Source organism: Heloderma suspectum, chromosome 7 (assembly GCF_057233095.1).
Source record: "Heloderma suspectum isolate Gila_16-S chromosome 7, 16-S_ref, whole genome shotgun sequence".
In the NCBI taxonomy this organism is placed as follows: Eukaryota; Metazoa; Chordata; class Lepidosauria; order Squamata; family Helodermatidae; genus Heloderma; species Heloderma suspectum.
Window position 1 is genome coordinate 71,580,176 of NC_139464.1, and position 19,502 is coordinate 71,599,677.

Here is a 19,502-nt window from a genome sequence, read left to right on the forward strand (position 1 = left end):
TGACCCTGGCCTGTTCTAACTGTAGTTTGTACAAACCACAGTTTCTCGAGTTCAGATGTCACCAGGAATCATAGCTGGTTTAAATCTAAGAGTGGACGTTCAATCTCCTCTTCTGGCATGGAGGAGAGGGAAAGGTCTTGTCGGCTCATTCACTTTGGGGGAAACCATGGTTTCTTGTTGAACTAAGTCAAAGTGTCTAATATATGCAGTGTTAATATTTTAGCCGGTTCACTATGCAATTTATTCTAAATCGTTTACCTTCTGCAAGCGTTCGCTGGAGTAAATCATGCTTTGCTTGAAGCTTTGTGATGAGATTGCTTCCTTCCAGGTACTCTCTGAACTTCTGGAAAGATATAGATCAATGCATTTCATAACTGAATATTTGGTGCCTAAATTCCAAGGACTTTGAAAAAATATTTCAGGTTAGATCACATTGCATGGCTGGGAAAGTGCCCAACATACCATGAAATAGAACTGTTCAGTCTCCTGCTGATTAGCTCTTCTCTTAGCAATGCTAGGCTTGCTCAAGTAGGTCTCAGAAACTGTTGACTTCACAGACTCAGTTGAGCGACTATGCTGGAAACATTCAGAAACATCATAGTCCTCAATGGTGACCATGTCTTGTATTGTCTGTAAAGTAGCCTCAGTTGTCTTCTTAACCTGTCGTCAACAAGTGCATTTAATTTTATCAAACAGAAAGGCAGATAATGAGTATGAAAAGGGGTCTTATACCGTCTCTGATGGAATTGTGGTATCCGAACATAAGAAACAGGGCATTCTATTTTACTGCAAAAATATGAGGCTCCGTTAAGTCCTAGACCTTTCTTTCATAGTTATTTAGTTAAAGTTATTTTAGCCCACATTTAAAGGTCAAACCGTCTCAAGGCAACATACAAGATAAAAACCATAGAAAGCAGTTACAATAAAATGCAGTAACTCATTAAAAGTTCAATAAAAGCATATAACAGAAGTTACATAGAACCAGCAGCCCAAAAACTTATGGAAAAGCCAGCAAAAACTAGTTGGTCTTCAGAGCCTTCCTAAAGACCTGAAAAAAGTGGCCTGACAAACACCTGATAGAACCTGATCCCACCACATGCAAGGGCCCTCTCCCTTGCAGTCACTAGTCTATCCACCCTTGGCAAATGAAAAAGGCCTCTGCTGATGACTGAGTGTAGGAACTCTATTATGGGAAAAGGCAGTTCTTCAAGCAACTTGGCCCTAAACCATTTAAGACTCCAAAGGTTAAAACCAGCACTTTAAACTGGGCTAGGAAATGCACTGGAAGCCAGTGCAGATGACACAGTATCAATGTCACATGACCCAACTCCCCAGACCCCATCGATATCTGGGCGGCCGTATTCTACTCCAGCTGAAGTATCCGAACTATCTTCAAAGGCAGTCCCACATGCAGTGCATTACAGTAGTCAATTAGGTCCTCAAACCAGGCCTGAACCCAGACTGGAAAGGGTCTAAATAATCAGTCTCATCCAAGAATGCATGCTGATGTAAAGTTCTTACTTGCTAACTTTCTGGCAACCAAACCTCAAAGTGCAGGGTTATTACAATAAATGTATTAAAACCTTACCAGTGAGGAACTAATACTCCCGAAAACCACAGAATGAACCCCACAAGCAAAGCAAAGAATAAAGATACTCTGCCCATCAGATAAATCCAAGAAAGCTGTGCTCAAGACAGCCTAGGTAGCAGAGTCCCATCCTTATTTGCATGTGGTAGGTTTTGATATCATGAAGACAGCTGTCCCACAGTTTATGTCACACCAGAGACAGGGGCAAATCTTACCTCCTCATTTTCAATTTTCAGTGTGGCCAGTCGTGACTGAAGCTGCTGATACCGAAGCATGAGTTCCCCTTGGACTGGCTGCTGGGCACTGACCTGAGAAACCTAACAAATGGAATATAAAACAGACATTAGGTACAAACACGCACAGCTGGGGGAAGTTCATGAATGTCGGCACCTATGATTCTGTTTAAATACAATGGATTCAAGTCAAATGAATACTCCTGTGAACAAGCAGATGCACACACATCTGTCACCATGAACGTGAAAAGTTTTTAAATTGCTATGGGCATGTGCATGTGAGATACTGACAGGAGACTATGGTATTCGTCACCATAAATGCATGGGCACTGTCCAACAGGTGCTGATTAGTGCTATATATACACATCTATAGCAGAAGTGCTGTTTGAGCTGCTGGAAGCTAGTTTCACCTTTTCCCTAGCACTGCTTGAAGGACTATGGAAATGTGAAAAACAAGTTGGCCCAAAGTCCATGATGGGACACACAAAACTGAATGTGTCTACTGTAGACAAAGATGGTTGTATTATATCACCTCCAAGTTTCTGAAAAGTTATCATCTGTCTGCAGCCAGAGTCTCACTATAATTTAGAATGTGCCTAGGGCTGCTCTGAACAAGATTGACTAGCGTAAGAATGATATAAAATCACATTTCTCCTCCCGCTGCTTATATGCTGAAAGCTATTTGGCCAAGCTACAAAAGGTTTACCAGTGTTGAAGCAGAATTCAATACGCAATAATGAAAGGTTCATTTGGCATGGGATTTGTTTAGAGCAGCTGGCAAATTAAGTTCTACACACAATGTTCTCTGAATAGTATTCTTGGTGTAGTTTGTTTGCTGATCTTCTTGTGTCTGTATGAATAATACTGACTCTCATTTTACCCTAACTAGACTCTTTGTTCAAGTGGATAAAAGCTAGATACTAACAAAAAGGAAATCACAGTTCACAACAGAGGGAAGTGCTCATCTATGCACAAACAAAAATTTGTTTGGATTCTATCCTTTTCTATCTATAAAGAGTCACCAGCTACTGACCTCATCGCCCATATGGGGCTGAAACTCAAATCTCATTGGAGGACAAAAGGCTGTAGGATACATCTCCATGAATCTCTGCTTATCACTTCGTGGCTCCAAATTGTCAACAGCGTTCTCGATGATGTCCAGACCCTCATGTCGAGAGGTTTCAAGGTTATATTCTGCAGAGAGATATGTTCTTAAGGCTCTGTTCAGGCTGGCATGATATCCAAGATCGCAACACTAACAGAATATGAAGAAGGAGAAGAAGAAAATATGTAAGAAGAAGAAGAAAGCAAATTTCAAAAACCATTATTTAAAAAAAAATCCCAACAGTTGATAAGAGTAATCATTAATAGTAGGGCTTTACTGATTCTTTAACATCAATAGGCTTTACAAGTGTTAATTAATCTTCACAATAGCAGCAATTTTAAAATATAGATGATTACACCATTCTCTAGATAGAAAAGCTGGATCAAAGAGACTTGGCAACAGCAGTATTGCACTTATGAATGTAACCCCATGTTATTAAAAGAAATCTTTTAAAGTACAAGATTGTACACAGTATATGCCTTTTCCCCCAATTAATGGGTACGGAATGAAAAACTTGAACGAAAACCAGGTTACCAAAGGTATAATATATGCCTATTCTCATGAAAATAACTTCGTGACAAATTGCCATCTTGATCCTAACCTTTAGTACTGACACACCTACCTAAAATGCTAGTGTACGGTACTTCCATGTCATAAAATATGACATTATTCCCGTAGACTGGCATTGTAAATATATACGCCAGCATTAATAATTAGGTTCAGGATTATAATTTATCATGAAGTTATTATAATGAGAATAAGCATAGCTTTTTGCCTTTTCCAATAATATTCTGGTGTATCAGCGAAGTCTACACCAGCCTAAACAATTACTTGTAGACCTGGCAAGTCATAAGATCAGAACGTTACAGATGAAATTTGCAAAGTATTTTAATTACTTTGTATTTCAACTACAAGTGATGCCATGAAGGGTAAAAGGACAACTTGTATTCCCAGCCTCAACCAGGGGGTGAATCCAGGCTATTGTGTAAATACTCAAGTTCCCTCGACTTGTTATTAAACAAATCCTTTAGCTTGCACGTGTCCCCTTTAAAACCTATTTTCAATGCATGAGAAATACTTGAACTTGTTTATCCTTTGAGCTTTATTTCTCACACAAATGGTAATATTCTTCAAATAGCAATAATTAATTGGGAAAAAAACAACAGGTTAATTTATCCAGATGTTAAATTGTACATGAGGAATCCATTTCAGCAATGAATAATTGCTTCTTCAGAAAGCTTTCAAGTTTGATTCAGCCTTCAGTCATGGTGACAGAACACCTGTCAGGAAGATGTTTTAAAACGCAGCAAATTTTCTGGAATTTCCCAACTACAAGATTCTAGTAACAAGACTGCACAAAAGGAAAGCATCAAATGTTCATTAAAGATGCTGGCCCTGGTCTGAGAGAGAGAGAGTGGGCTACTGTAGAGCTTTTCCCAGGTCTTTTGGGAGCACAGTTAAGTCCTGTTCTATCATTAGAACTCTTTTCAGCATGTACAATGAATGCATGGATGGCAGGTTGTGGCAGGCTCCATTCCTCAACATACACAAACTGAAATGTCTGCAATGTTTGTCTATATGTACAAGGGTACACCATGTGGGTGTGCACGCGTGTGTGTGGGACTGCTGCATGTCATCTGAACATTCTCTGTACACACAGAGAAGAGCCCTAACAACTGAACAGGAGTTTATTGTTAATATGATTCCCACAAAGCCTCAGTACAGGTATATTCCCAATCTCTTTCCAGAGGTTAGGGGATTAGGAGAGTGCTGCCTTCTCCACTCTACAAAGACAAATTCCTCCCCATTTCTATGGTTTCCTTTAACCATATCATAGTGCAGTATCTGCATCAGCATTAATCATGGTTAATGGTAACCAGATTATCTCGGAACCAGGGTTTGTTCAGCTACTTTCAATTTTGGTTAAGAGGAAAAATCTGATTAGCTTTAACTGGTTGGTGTCGGGGAGAGAACATTTCTGTAAAAGCCCATTTAAACTCCCATGTAAAGATCTCTGCCCGAAGAAATCTAGCACAGCAAGGAGAAACGTTCTACCCCAGTCCTCCCCTGTGATGTTAATTTTCTACATGCAGGGAAGTGGGGGTTTTAATAGTGAGAGAAGCATTAAACAATTACCCCCTCCCCAATTTGCAGTGGGACAACCTATTCCACCTCATTTCCATCTCAGTCCACTGCATATGTAAATGAGGCTTGAATGTGTCAGCACTAGAACACTGACAAACATTGCAGCTTTTGTGAGGGAAGTGATACATCAATTTGATTCAGAACCAACATTTTCACAGGGCCTTGACAGGAGGAACAATATATTGTTGGAGATAACAGCCGGGATTTCTCCAGGAATCCTGGAAGGTGATGGGGCTGTGTGGGCAACTTCTGCAGGCTATTAGGCTACAGGCCAGAAGTTGCCCTCCACTGTCTTAGAGGGATTCCTTCTGGAGCGTATGCTGGGAATTCAATGAGGGCAAATGTCACAGAGCACAGTGTGAGTTTGCCAAAGATTGTGACAACTGCATAGCTCCCCACTCCAGGTTAACTTGCCTTTGTGACTGGGTCCTTTCATAGAAGTCACCCAGCAACTAGTTTGTAAGGGGCACCAACGTGGGCCCAGGAGATTTGGATTTTGCCTACGCTATTGTCCAACATGTGCCCTGGACCCTTTGCTTAACTGCTACCCCAATAAGAGGCTACATAAGAGCCTTGTTATTGGGGTAGGTTTCATGTGGGGCTTCCACATCCCCTTCATGAGGGATGCCTCCAATCACTATGGAATGTGCTGCTAGCAGGGTGGCTGACCCTTTCTCTTCCATTCCGCTCCCACTCGGCATTGCCAGATCATAGCAGTATTTGACAATCTCTTTTAAAAACCATAGTCTAAACTCCAATTTATCAGCATTTAACTAGTCAGTTACCTAAGAATATTTAATTTTCAACCACTGTACACTGGAAATTGCAATGTATGTTTGCAAAATGAAACTGTGGAGTTTTTGCTCAAACATTACACTGCAGAACTTTACAGCCTCTTGAAACAGAACTTAATATGAGTTTAACAGTGTAGTGACTGTCAGTTATTTCCTTCTTTTCGTGTGTGTAGTAAGAGAGATTTTGCACCCAACTAATTACCTGACTGGAATGATAAAAAAGCAATGACAATAAGAAAGGAAGTCAGTCCTGCTGATTCCTTTCATGACTGTTAATTCTAGAGAGAACTCAGGGTAATTTAAACTAACAGAAGGCAGAATAACTGCTTCTACAAGGTTGGCTGCATTACTGTATCTATAGGATAGGGATGTATCTATAAGACAGAGATACCAATTTAATTTCCAACTTTCCCCCAATATACTAAGGAATCCATGGCAGATTATCTTTCCCAAGGAAATTCTGCTTCAGTGTTGTTACTACTTAGTGTTTCACAACTAAGTATTCCCTTTAAGGCTCAATCCTATACTGAAGATTCAGATTCAGTCTGTTTCCCGCCTCCCAGCTGAGCAGAGCAGAGCAGAGCAAGCTGCTCCAGCTGGTCCAAGGACTACAGAAGCAGGCAAGCTCCCAGAGAGCGAGCGAACAGAGCGAGCGAACAGGGGGAGCAAACAGGAGTTGGCCAGGGGAGTTGCAGTGGCTGAAGAGACAAAGGAGACAGAGGCTAAGAGGTAAGTGGGCTGCAGGAAGCCCAGGGGGCTGCCTTTTATCCTTCTGATTGGCTGTGAGCTCACCAGGTGCTTCTGAGAGCTCCAACTGAATTGGAGGGGTGTGGCCTGAGTACTTCCAGCAGCTGACTGGGCGGGAAGCTTCAGTCTATTTCCCGCCTCCCAGCAGAGCAGAGCAGAGCAGAGCAAGCTGCTCCAGCTGGTCCAGGGACTATAGAAGCAGGCAAGCTCCCAGAGAGCGAGCAAACAGAGGGAGCAAACAGGAGTTGGCCAGGGGAGTTCGGCAGGGGAGGTCAAGGGGGAGGCCCCTAACATTTTTTTTTAACTAACTTTTTTCCATTTATTTGTCTTGTAACACACACTTTCACACCAGTAGGACTCTGCTTTTAACCTCTAGTGAGTAGAAGAGCAGGCACAGGCTAGTCTAGAACAATCACAAAGCTAGACACAAAAAGGGAAAAGAGGCTATGGAAGGACAAGACTCTCCAGTGGTGGTGACCTGCAAGGTGTGTGCAATGTTTGTTTTCTTGCCTGAGAACAACATGGCCTACACCTGCAACAAGTGCAAGTTGATCACGCTGCTGGAAGAAAAAGTAAGTGGACTGGAGCGGCAACTGTCGACCCTCCGGGGAATAAGAGAACACGAAGAGTTCTTGGACAGAATGGGGGAACTACAGCAGCAAAGGGAAGAGCAGAAACTTGAAGAGCAACAGCAAGATGGGGCAGTGGGAAATGCTGAGGTGAAGAAAAATGGAATAGAGGATACTCCTTGGAAAAGGGTGACAGTTAGGAGAAGAAGAACTAGACGCCACTCTGCACCAGTGGAAGCAGTAGAGCTGTGGAACCGATTCCAGGTACTTGTGGATGAGACTGGAGGACAGCCTGCAGAGGAAGAATCACAGGGGAACCTGCATGAGAGTGAGCAAGAGGCTGAAGGTCAGTCAAACAGAGGGGATGAAACCCAGGCCTACAAGAAGAAGAAGAGAAGAGTGGTAGTAGTGGGAGACTCCTTGCTGCGTGGGATCGAGACCCAAGTATGTCGCGAAGACCCGTGGACTCGCCAGGTATGTTGTCTCCCGGGAGGACAGATTAGAGACGTGACTGAAAGGTTGCCTGCACTCATAAAGCCCACTAAGAGGTATCCCTTTCTTCTCATCCATGTGGGAACAAATGATACTGCCAAGCGGAGCTACGAAGAGATCACGTCAGACTTTGAAGCTTTGGGAAAGAAACTCAAGAACTTTGGGGCCCAGATAGTTTTCTCATCCATCCTTCCAGTAGTTAGAAGAGGGATAGAAAGGGAACGAAAAATACTCCGGGTGAATGACTGGCTACGACGGTGGTGCCGACGAGAGAGATTTGGATTCTGGGACCACGGGCTATGCTTCCTGGAAGATGGGCTGTTGGCTAGGGACGGGTTGCACCTCACAAAGGCTGGGAAGAATGTGTTTGGCCACAGCATGAAGAACTTCATCAGGAGGGCTTTAAACTGAATCCTACGGGGAAGGGAGATGTAATGTTGGGGGTAACAATGGACATAGGCGCATGCACTGCAACGGAGATAACAGCTCTGATAGCGCCCAATAATAGTTTTCAGACACATGTAGGAAGAAAGCCAGACTATGAAGCACATGGTCTTCGATGTCTATATACTAATGCCCAGAGTATGGGAAACAAACAGAACGAACTTGAACTCTTAATACAAGAGGGAAATTATGACCTGATAGGTATAACTGAGACTTGGTGGGATGACTCTCATGACTGGAATACAGCAATTGAAGGATATTTGTTCAAAAAGAACAGGAGGAACAGAAAGGGAGGTGGGGTTGCACTGTATGTGAAAAATACATATCTCTGCACAGAAATACAGGAGGAGGAGCTTGGTAGCCCCATCGAGAGCATCTGGGTTGAAATAAATGGAGCAAAGAATAAAAGGAACCTGGTGGTCGGAGTCTACTACCGGCCACCCAATCAAGGAAAAGACAAGAATGAAACTTTTGAAAAGCAAATAGCCAATGTTTTAAGGAAACATGATGTAGTAGTAATGGGGGACTTCAATTTTCCGATATTTGTTGGGAGACAAATTCTGCAAAACATGGCCCCTACAGGAAATTCCTGACTTGTGTGGCGGATAACTTCCTCCTACAGAAAGTAGAGGAAGGAACTAGAGGATCGGCTATCCTTGACTTGATCCTAACCAACAGAGATGACTTAGTGGATAAAGTAGCAGTTACAGGAACTCTGGGGGAAAGCGACCATGTTGTACTTGAGTTCTTGGTTCTAAGGGAAGCAAAAGCTGAGTGTAGTCAAACGCGTACCCTGGATTTTAGGAAAGCTGATTTTAATAAACTCAGAACAATGATCAGTAAGATCCCATGGCAAGTGACGCTAATGAGAAAAGGAGTCCAAGATGGGTGGGAGCTTTTAAAAAAGGAAATTCTCAAGGCACAATCACAAACCATTCCAACAAGAAGAAAAGGTGGAAGACAACAGAAGAAGCCAATGTGGCTTCACAAAAAGCTTAGGGATGACCTGAAAACAAAAAAGGACACATATAGGAAGTGGAAAGAAGGCCAAGTAACAAAGGAAGAGTACAGGCAGCTGGCACAGAATTGCAGGGATGGCGTCAGGAAGGCTAAAGCTGAGAATGAGCTGAAGTTAGCAAGGGATGCTAAAAACAACAAAAAGGCTTTCTTCAGCTACGTGCATAGTAAAAGGCAGAGGAAAGAAATGGTGGTTCAGCTATTAAATAAGGATGGCAAAACGATAACAGATGACAAAGAAAAGGCAGAAGTGCTCAATTCCTACTTTGGCTCAGTCTTCTCCCAAAAGAGGGTCTATGAGCCCCCTGGCAAAGGTGAAGTACAGGCTGAAGGGGCAGGATTGTAGCTTGAGATCGATAGGCATATGGTCAAGGAACACCTAATGACTTTGAATGAGTTCAAATCTCCAGGGCCAGATGAACTGCATCCTAGAGTCATAAAGGAACTGGCAGAAGAACTCTCAGAACCACTGTCTATTCTCTTTGAGAAATCATGGAGGATGGGGGAAGTGCCAGATGACTGGAGGAGGGCTAACGTTGTCCCTATCTTCAAAACGGGTAAAAAGGAGGAACCTGGGAATTACAGACAAGTCAGTCTGACATCAATCCCTGGGAAAATTCTGGAGCAGATTATAAAGCAATCCCTTTGGAAGCACCTTGACAACAATGCCGTGATAACTCGAAGCCAACATGGATTTGTCAAAAACAAGTCCTGCCAGACAAATCTGATCTCATTTTTTGATTAAGTCACCTCCCTTGTAGACCGTGGGAATGCTGTAGACATCATATACCTCGACTTCAGCAAAGCTTTTGACAAAGTGCCCCATGATATCCTGATGAGCAAACTAGCTCAAAGTGGGCTAGATGAAACAACGATCCGGTGGATCCGCAGTTGGCTACAGAATCGGACTCAAAGAGTGCTTATCAGTGGGACCTTCTCAAACTGGGGAGAGGTAACGAGTGGGGTACTGCAGGGCTCAGTCCTGGGCCCAGTGCTCTTCAACATTTTTATTAATGACTTGGAGGAGGAGGTGCAGGGAATGCTGATCAAATTTGCAGATGACACCAAATTGGGCGGGATAGCTAATACTTGGGAAGACAGAAACAAAATTCAAAGTGATCTGGATAGACTGGAGCGCTGGGCTGAAAACAACAGAATGACATTTCATAGGGATAAATATCAAGTTCTGCACCTAGGAAAAAGAAACCAAATGCACAGTTACAGGATGGGGGATACGTGGCTCAACCACACTACAAGCGAGAAGGATCTTGGAATTGTTGTCGATCACAAGCTGAATATGAGCCAACAATGTGATGTGGCTGCAAAAAAGGCAAATGCTATTTTGGGCTGCATTCATAGAAGCATAGCTTCCAAATCCCGGGAAGTACTAGTTCCCCTCTACTCAGCACTGGTTAGGCCTCATCTGGAGTACTGTGTCCAGTTCTGGGCACCACACTTTAAGAAGGATGCAGACAAACTGGAGAGGGTTCAGAGGAGGGCAACAAAGATGATCAGGGGACTGGAAACAAAGCCCTATGAAGAGAGACTGAAAGAACTGGGCATGTTGAGCCTTGAGAAGAGAAGTCTGAGGGGAGATATGATAGCACTCTTCAAGTACTTGAAAGGTTGTCACAGAGAAGAAGGCCAGGATCTCTTCTTGATCATCCCAGAGTGCAGGACACGGAATAATGGGCTCAAGTTACAGGAAGCCAGATTCCAGCTGAACATCAGGAAAAACTTCCTGACTGTAAGAGCAGTACGACAATGGAACCAATTACCTGGGGAGGTGGTGGGCTCTCCCACACTGGAGGCCTTCAAGACGAGGCTGGACAGCCATTTGTCAGGGATGCTCTGACTTGGATTCCTGCATTGAGCAGGGGGTTGGACTCGATGGCCTTGTAGGCCCCTTCCAACCCTACTATTCTATGATTCTGTTTTATTGTAACCATGTTTTAGATGTTTTACATTGTTTTAAAAATTTTGTATGTTTTTTATAGTATGTTTTATTATGTTGTATTCTGGGTTGTAATTTTTGCAAACTTCCCAGAGAGCTTTGGTTAATGGGTGGTATAGAAATGAAATTAATGAATGGATGGATAGATGGATGGATGGGTGAAGATCTGCCACCTGAAGGACAATAAGATTCAGTGGAAGCCCCACTATTCCAGCGGAATGTCAGATACACCACTGCCATGACTGATAAGCCAGCAGGACACTTTCCCTATGCAGTGAACTACTGAAGGCAGCTGATGTCAGCATGCGCCTGCCCTTGTTGCATGTCCGGTCCCCTCTCCATGGCTGCCTGTCATGGTATGCCTACAAGGATGCCTGAGGACTTGCAGTAATGGGGTCACTGCAGGTTTGCCACTGGGGCTGATGGAATTGTCTTGCATGCTGTGTGTGTGTGCTGATTGTTCTATTAATTGTGTACTAAGGCTGCAATCTTAAGAACACTTTCCTGGGCGTAAGCCCCATTGAACAGAGTGGGACTTACTTCTGAATAAACATGCATAAGATTGCACTCTTAAAGTATTAAACAATCAAAAGTACTCACCCAGGGAGCACTTAAAACTGCTGAGACAGTAATTCTGTGAACACATTAATACATTATTTATCATTCCTAAAAATGGACTACAGCAGACCTATTCAGTTACTGTGAGTAACTTACCTTCCATGAACAAAATTCTACTGTGTTTTGTAGACATTATGTGTGACTTTTTAAAAAATGCCTTTCCAGCCTCTTTGAGTGCATACTCAGACATTTAAACAACCACTTTAAGGGGCCACACAATGGAATTATCCTTCCTTTAATCTGTGGACAAAGTTTCTTTCTCCTGTATATCTTTCCAAAATAACTTATCTGATCTCACTGATTTTTTTTAAATCCCTGAGACTAAAATCAAAGCCTGCAAGGGAAAGAGTCCACTTCCCACATTGTAATCTGTGAAAATTACCCTATTCAAATTGAAACATATGCTGCTGCTATTAACTTCCCCTATGCTATCTTATTGCTAATTGCCAGGTTCTAACATCAGGTCCAAATCCTTCCCTTGTCAGTGTCATACAGATTACAAAGGCCACTACACATATTATGCTGCTTTGGGTGTATATTAAAGATGTTTGAAATGTACACCTAAAATGTAAACTGTGAATGTGACAAAGTTGTGTTTGGCTCTGTCTCCCTATCAAGAGTACATGTGGTGACCAAACACAGGTTTGTTGCTACATAATGTGCGAAACATCCTTAATACATGTGGGCAGTGTATCACTTAATACACTGTTGGTGATATATCAGTGTTTAAATGTTTTTCACATTTTTTCCATCATGTGGAAAACTAGAGCAATTTGAGAGACACTAGACAGGAAGTTACCAATGAACTTGCAATGTAAGAAGATCTTTGTTATTGCTGGCTTTTATTGTTGTTTTATTGTTTTTATCTCTTTTAATATTTTAACTGTTTCTCTGTATTTTATTGCTGTAAGCTGCCTTCGGAGGGCTTCTGTCCTGAAAGGTGGCTAAGAAATATTTTAAATAAATAAATAAAATCTGAGAAGGATCTTTTCATGTTCCAAAAGCTAAGTTGATATGAAAGATGGCTACTTTGACATCTACTAGTGCCAACTGGATTCATCTGTCCCACTTTACATGGCATACCTTAGCAATTTTAAAGCTTTACTATAAGGAATATGCATGACTTGACAAAGAACATGGCCTAGACTGCCAGATTAGCATCAGGTAGTTCAGTATCTTCCAGTTTTTACCCCTGACTTGACATCACTTCTTACAAGTAGCTTAGACCAGAGGCGCAGACATCATGGGAAGGGATGTTGAGAGTACTATTGCAATATCTATGGCAAAGACATGAATATTTATATCAAAAAGTTATTTTATGATTATAGGCTCAAAGGAGCAAATAATCAAAGGCACTTATTGACATTAGAAAAAGCCTGCATCTATAAGTTCTTACTTTACCTAACCTTTTTTGGGTTGGCTCAATAAATAACCATTGCCCCCATTTTAATACAGAACATATCATCAATGTTGACTTGGGTATTAACTATTTTCATAATAAAAACGTTTGTTACTCAGGTTAGTAAGCCTAATTGTTAAGATCGAGAGCCTGCAGTTAAGCATGCTACTGTAGCCCATGTATACCATGTACAGTACAGCAGAATTTAAAAATAGACAATAAATAATGCCACTGAGTTGTGATTAACACAGCACTAATTATATCCTTGTAAGGAACAAAAAACAGAACAGAAATGCCAAACATGATCCCCTAGCATAAGAACTGCATGAACACCAACTACTTACATCAATCAGATCTGAAAGGTCATGAATGTAATACTTGAAAACAGAAGCATTCGTTGCTTCAAGGGTTAGCAGATATTCATTTCTGGCTTTAATGGATTTCAGCTTGTTTTCAGAATATTTTGCTTGACGCTGAGGAAAAAATGGTGTCAAGACATCAAAAATGCTTCAGTTACCTCAGCTTAATCATGCAACAAATTATAAACATATAAGGGTATTTCAGAAAGTAACATCAAAATGAATACACCCACAATATGTAAAAACTGCTGCTACCTTCCAAAATTTATTTGTGTCTAGTTATTTTTGTCTTCATTATGTACATCTGAAAAAATTCAAGAATCCAAAGTTCAAACATAATATAAAATTAAAACAAAAAAACCCCTGGGGATTGGATCCAGACTGAGTCATACTTGGAGTAGGTCTGCTTAAATCAATGGGAATTAAGTTAGTCATGACTAGCTTAAGTGCCATTGATTTCAATGGGTCTACTCAAAATATGACTAAATCTGGATCTAACCCTGAAAGTTTTAAAAATCTTGCTTTATTTTGAGTTATTTACAATTAAATTTCTGTTGATTTATTTTTTTCTTGATTGGGTCATTTTTACAAAATGTTTACCTCTAAGTACAGAAACAGGTGCGTGCACAAACTAGGGATATAACAAGAAATTGTGTAGGGCTGCTTGTAAAAGTGAACAGCCAAACTTGCTTTCTGCAAGTAGAATTGGGGTAAGAAACACAGCTTCAAGTGGGCTGCCCCAATTCTCACACACCCTAGCAAGCTATGTTGGGTACCAAGGAGGGCACTGCCCTACCTCACTTAGCTTTTAGCAAGGAGGGCACTGCCCCAGCTCATTTAGCTTTTAGCAAGGAGGGCACTGCCCCAGCTCATTTAGCTTTTAGCAAGGAGGGCATTGCCCCAGCTCATTTAGCTTTAACACAAAATCAGAGGGTGGGGGCCAAAGGGCATTAGTTTTAATGGGAATGGAAAAAAGACTTGAAAAGCTGGGAAAAGGGCAGAAAAGGGCAACGGAGGGCACAATCCTATGGTTGTTTAGACAGAAATAAGTCCTACAACTCCCAGCATTCCCTAGATAGCACGATACTTGGACATGGCTGGTAGTGCTGGGAGTTGTAGGACTTTTTTCTGTCTAAACATGCATAGGATTCTGCTCTAAAATGATCAAGGGGCTGGAGCATCTCCCCTGTGAGAGAAGATTACAACAGCTGAGACTGTTTAGTTTGGAAAAAAGGAGACATGATAGAGGTCCACAAAATTATGCATGGTATGGAGAATGTGGAGAGGGATACATTTTTCTCCCTCTCTCACAATACTAGAACCTGGGGTCATCCTATGATGCTGATTGATGGGAGATTCAGGACAGATAAAAGGAAATACTTCACACAGCGCATAGTTAAACTACAGAATTTGCTACCACAGGATGTACTGATGGCCACCAATTTGGATGGCTTTAAAAGGGTGTTAGACAAATTCCTGAAGGAAAAGGCTATCAATGGCTACTAGTACTGATGGCTATGTGCTACCTCCAGTACCAGAGGCAGTGAGTCTATGTACACCAGTTGCTGCGGAACATGGGTGGGAGGGTGCTATTGCACCCATGCCCTGCTTGTGGGTTCCCAGTTGACAGCTGGTTGGCCACTGTGTGAACGGAATGCTGGGCTAGATGGACCCTTGGTCTGATCCAGCATGGCTATCCTTATGTTCTTATGACTCTACAGAGCACAAACGGAGCGTGGGGCCAAAGACCACCTTCTTGTGGATGATTCATAAGGAGTGGCTTCTGCTGCTACCCTCTGATTTTGCCCTTGTGAAACCCATCAGTTCCTATGGGACAGGGAGGGAAAGCATACATAAAACTAAATTGGGCCCCTTCAAGAAGCTGATTATGCATCAACACCCCCACCCAAAGAGAGTTCGATGTTCAAGGAGGCTGGCTGCGCATGGGACATGATTCTCTTTCTGTTCCAGTACAGGCCACCCAGAAATCCTTACTACAAATCTAGTGCCTACCCTCAAAGGAATTTTGAAACTACAATACATTCACTTTAAATGAAATAGGTAAAGCACTGTTGCTTACTTTTTCTTTCATTTTTTCAATTTTCTTCACAGAACTCCGTCTTGGGTGTCTTTCTTCTAGCCGAATGTGGAAAGCAGGATCTCCTGACCTGCCAATTTGTTTTTCTTCTTGCTTTTCAGCCTCCTTCAGTTTACTTTCTGCGCTGATGCTCTCTGTATGATACATGTGGTATGTTTTCATGACCTATGACAGAAGAGGTTAAAGGTGAGATCAGAAAAATTGAAGAAAGCCAGACCATGTAGTGTTTTTACTGACTGCCTCTTCTATTTCTAGGACTCAGGGCAGGATATAGCATTTTAAAAAACCAAAGTGTTAAAGATTTATTTATTTATTTCATTTCTATACTGCCCAATAGCCGAAGCTCTCTGAGTGGTTCACAAAAGTTAAAACCAAGGAGCACACAAAATAAAACCTCTAAAGATGCAAAGAGTGATCCAGTAGACATTGTGTATTTGGAATTCAAAAAGCTTTTGACAAAGTCCTTCTCAAAGGCTCCTGAGCAAACGTAGCAGTCAAGGGATAAGGGGACAAGGAAGTTCATGGTTCAGTAACTGAGTAAAGACAGAAAGCAGAGAGTAGGAAAAAATGGACAGTTCTCATAATGAGGGGTGTGGGGTGCCCCCAAAGATCTGTACTGGACCAGTGCTTTTTAACTTGTTCATTAATGATCTAGAGTTAGGGAGAAGCAGTGAGGTGGCCAGGTTTGTGGATGACATCAAATTATTCAGGGTAGTAAAAACAAAAAGGGATTGTGAAGCGCTCCAAAAGGATCTCTCCAAACTTGGTTAATGGACATTAAAATGTCAAATGTGATTCAATCTAAGTAAGTGTAAAGAGATGCACCCTAGGAAAAAAATCCTACTTTCACATACACACTGATGGGGACTGAGCTGGTGGTGACTGACTAGGAAAGGGATCTTGCTGATAGATCAATGAAAATGTTGACCAGTGTGTGAAAATTCCATGTTGGGGATCATTAGAAAAAGGACAGAAAATAAAATGACCAATACTGTAATGCTTTTATCCAAATCAATGGTGTGATCACACTTAAAATACTGTACACGTATTAGAATAGTACAGTTCTGCTCACTGCACCTCAAAAAGGCAAGCAAAATGATCCTAGTACTGAAGCAACTCCCCCTACAAGGGAAGTTTACAAAGTCTGGGACTATTTAGTTTTGAAAAAGGCAAGTAAGGAAGACATGATAGAGGTGCATAAAACAACGCATGGTGTGGAGAGAGTACATTCAGATATTTTTTTTGCCCTCTCTCATAATACAAGAACCTGGGGTCATTCAATGAAGATGAATGATGTAAGATTCAGGACAGAAAAAAAGAAGTACTTGTTCATACTGCACATAGTTACATTATGGAATGAGTGACAAGATGTGGTGATGGCCACTGACTTAGACACCTTTAAAAAAGGATTAGACAAATTCATGGAGAACAAGACTACAAATGGCTACTAGTTATGATCACTATGTAATACTTCTTAGGATCAGATGCACCATGCGTATTAATACCAATCACCAGGGAACAACAGCAGAAGAGGGCAACTGCTATTGCCCTCATATTCTGCTTGTGGGCTTCTCATTAGCACCCCTCAAGGTATGCCTATGAGTCAAAAACATCTTCCCTTGAGGAGAGGATGAACATCAGCTCCCAGACTTGAACTCCAGAAAACTCCTGACATTCTGGGCATGGTAGCAGAGACAATTGAGAAGAAATCAAGTTGCAAAAATTTCATTTGACTCCAGATGTGGATAATATGATCAATATCATGCTATCAACCATAATGGATGCAAATGTGTAATGACTCTTTAAAAAGCCATTCTTTTAGCAGCTTCTATTTGAACCTTAAAACATGTTCAACATTACAAATTACATCATCTTTGAATTTTGCTGTGCTCTTGCATTGACAGTAAATGTGAGCAGCAACAGTTTATCCAGCAGAAGTACGGTTATCTCAGAATACAGTGCTGATCAGTGAAACACAATGATATTGGAGCAGACTGTTGGTAAGGGAGGCAAGTCAGGGAGGTGCTGGACACATTATAAAAAATCTGACTGATAAGCAGCACAGTGAAAGGAAACTATCAAAAGTATGTCATATTTAATATATTGATTGTACAAGCTGTGCTTTGCCTCAGTATTTAAATTTTAAATATTTGATATTTTGAAATAATGTATTGAATCTCATTGTAGAGGCAGGCACATCAGCTAGTGGAAATGTAAAGCCTTATTTTATTTTAACAGATAAAAGTAAAGAGGATAAAGTATGCCCTGGCATATGTACAGGCATGTTTTATGAGAAGAATCAGTTTTGTCATTTCCAGACCTCAGATGGTTAATACAATTTTGATGGCTGCATTCTGGATTCAATTGCTCACCACAGAACCCACATGATCTTCTGATTGTCGGCTGTGAGCTAGGCTTGTAGCATTTGCTCCTGTTTGTTCACTGTCTCAAACTTGATCATATCTAAAAGCAGTGAAACTTGCATGAAAATATGACTTACTACTATGTACTGTGCTTAATTTTAGGTTATCAAGAGTAATTGTTTTTATTTCTGTATGCTCGAATAAAGTCCAAAAGATAGTGTTTCTTTTTTGTATCAAACTAATGAGCAATAAGAGAGTGAGGGAAAAGATCTGAAAAACACACACGTCAGTATGCATGCTTGAATGCAGGTATAAACAGAGTGGCCTTTAGAATCAACTGTGTCCCACAAGTCTTAGTGGGTTTTTAATATTCTAAGAAAGACATGGATTTTGGAGATATTTTTCATTTCATTTGCATGTTTCACATAATATAGGGGATGGAGGGTTGTACTGAACATGCTGCAAAATCACTTTGTAGTCTTATCTCAAAGGATGGAATTTTGAGTTTCAGAGACACTCAGACTTTCAACTGCTTAAAGCACCCTTAAGCAAAAGGAGTTATTTTTCAAAATCAAAAGGCTTTTCATGCTCTGAGACCTTCTCAACAGGAGGTGAGAACCACATCAGACTCCAGCAGTTTCTTGTCCTTGGACCCATTTCTTTTTCATAAACATATGGCATTTATCTACTGATTTCAAGTGCTTGACTAAAACATCATGCCAGCAGTATGACATCATTATCTAATAACCAAGTGGCTAAAAATGAGATCTTGGTATTAATATATAGTAGTGAAATGCACAGCTTCTTAAAAATGGTTTTCTTCCACCTTCGTTCTGCTCTGATAAAAATGAAAAGTTAAAACCATTAACCTAACAATAGCTGAACATCATTTATCAACGAAACAATGTAAAAACCATTACAATAACATTACCTGTTAGCTTTTTTGTGTAAGCATTTGCTTGATTTATACATTCTAACTTGGAAAATGTAAACAAACAATTACGATAAGTCATACTACTGATTGTTCTCATATTCCACAAATGTAAAAACAGCCTGAAGAAAGCCTTTTAAGTTACTATAATGTAAATCTCCCTTCTGGATTTTCCTTAAATGTGCTCCCAAATCTATTATCTGTGCTCATTCATGGAAAGGTTAGATCAGACCATGGTCAAGCATGCAGTAGTTTCATGTGGACTAGACTCCTGCAAAATGCTCCATTCCTTTGAAGACAGTCTGGAAACTTCAGCTAATGCAGAATGCTGCTGCTAGAACTCTGGTACTAAATTTTAGGATGATGTTAATTCATTGCTATACCAGCTACCCTTGGTTGCCAGTCCATTTCCAAGTGCAATTCTAGATGTTTGTTATCATCTATAAAGGTCTAAAGCTTTAAAGGTTTGAGACCACGATTCCTAAAGTTTTGAGACCATGTCCCCTTATGAATGTACTCCCTCTCTGGGGTCATCTAGTGAGGTCTTTCTGTGCATCCCCTTTGCCTTCTGAGGTACTGCTGGTGGGGACATGTGAAAGAGCCTTTTTTGTCATGGCATACAATATGTGTTTCATACTGGGTTAAA

The 19,502-nt window shown here is 41.2% G+C and overlaps 1 protein-coding gene across 1 annotated transcript in view; it reads right to left on the reverse strand.

The window, feature by feature from the left end:
* Positions 1 to 19,502, reverse strand: part of SRGAP1 (SLIT-ROBO Rho GTPase activating protein 1) — a 160,271-nt gene that overhangs the window by 28,440 nt on the left and 112,329 nt on the right. The window contains exons 5-10 of the mRNA XM_084810597.1: positions 15,545 to 15,727; positions 13,450 to 13,578; positions 2,855 to 3,076; positions 1,804 to 1,905; positions 463 to 660; positions 259 to 343 (exon numbers count right to left, since the gene is read on the reverse strand). Of these exons, the coding sequence (XP_084666723.1) occupies positions 259 to 343; positions 463 to 660; positions 1,804 to 1,905; positions 2,855 to 3,076; positions 13,450 to 13,578; positions 15,545 to 15,727 (919 nt within the window). The remainder of the gene's footprint in view (positions 1 to 258; positions 344 to 462; positions 661 to 1,803; positions 1,906 to 2,854; positions 3,077 to 13,449; positions 13,579 to 15,544; positions 15,728 to 19,502) is intronic.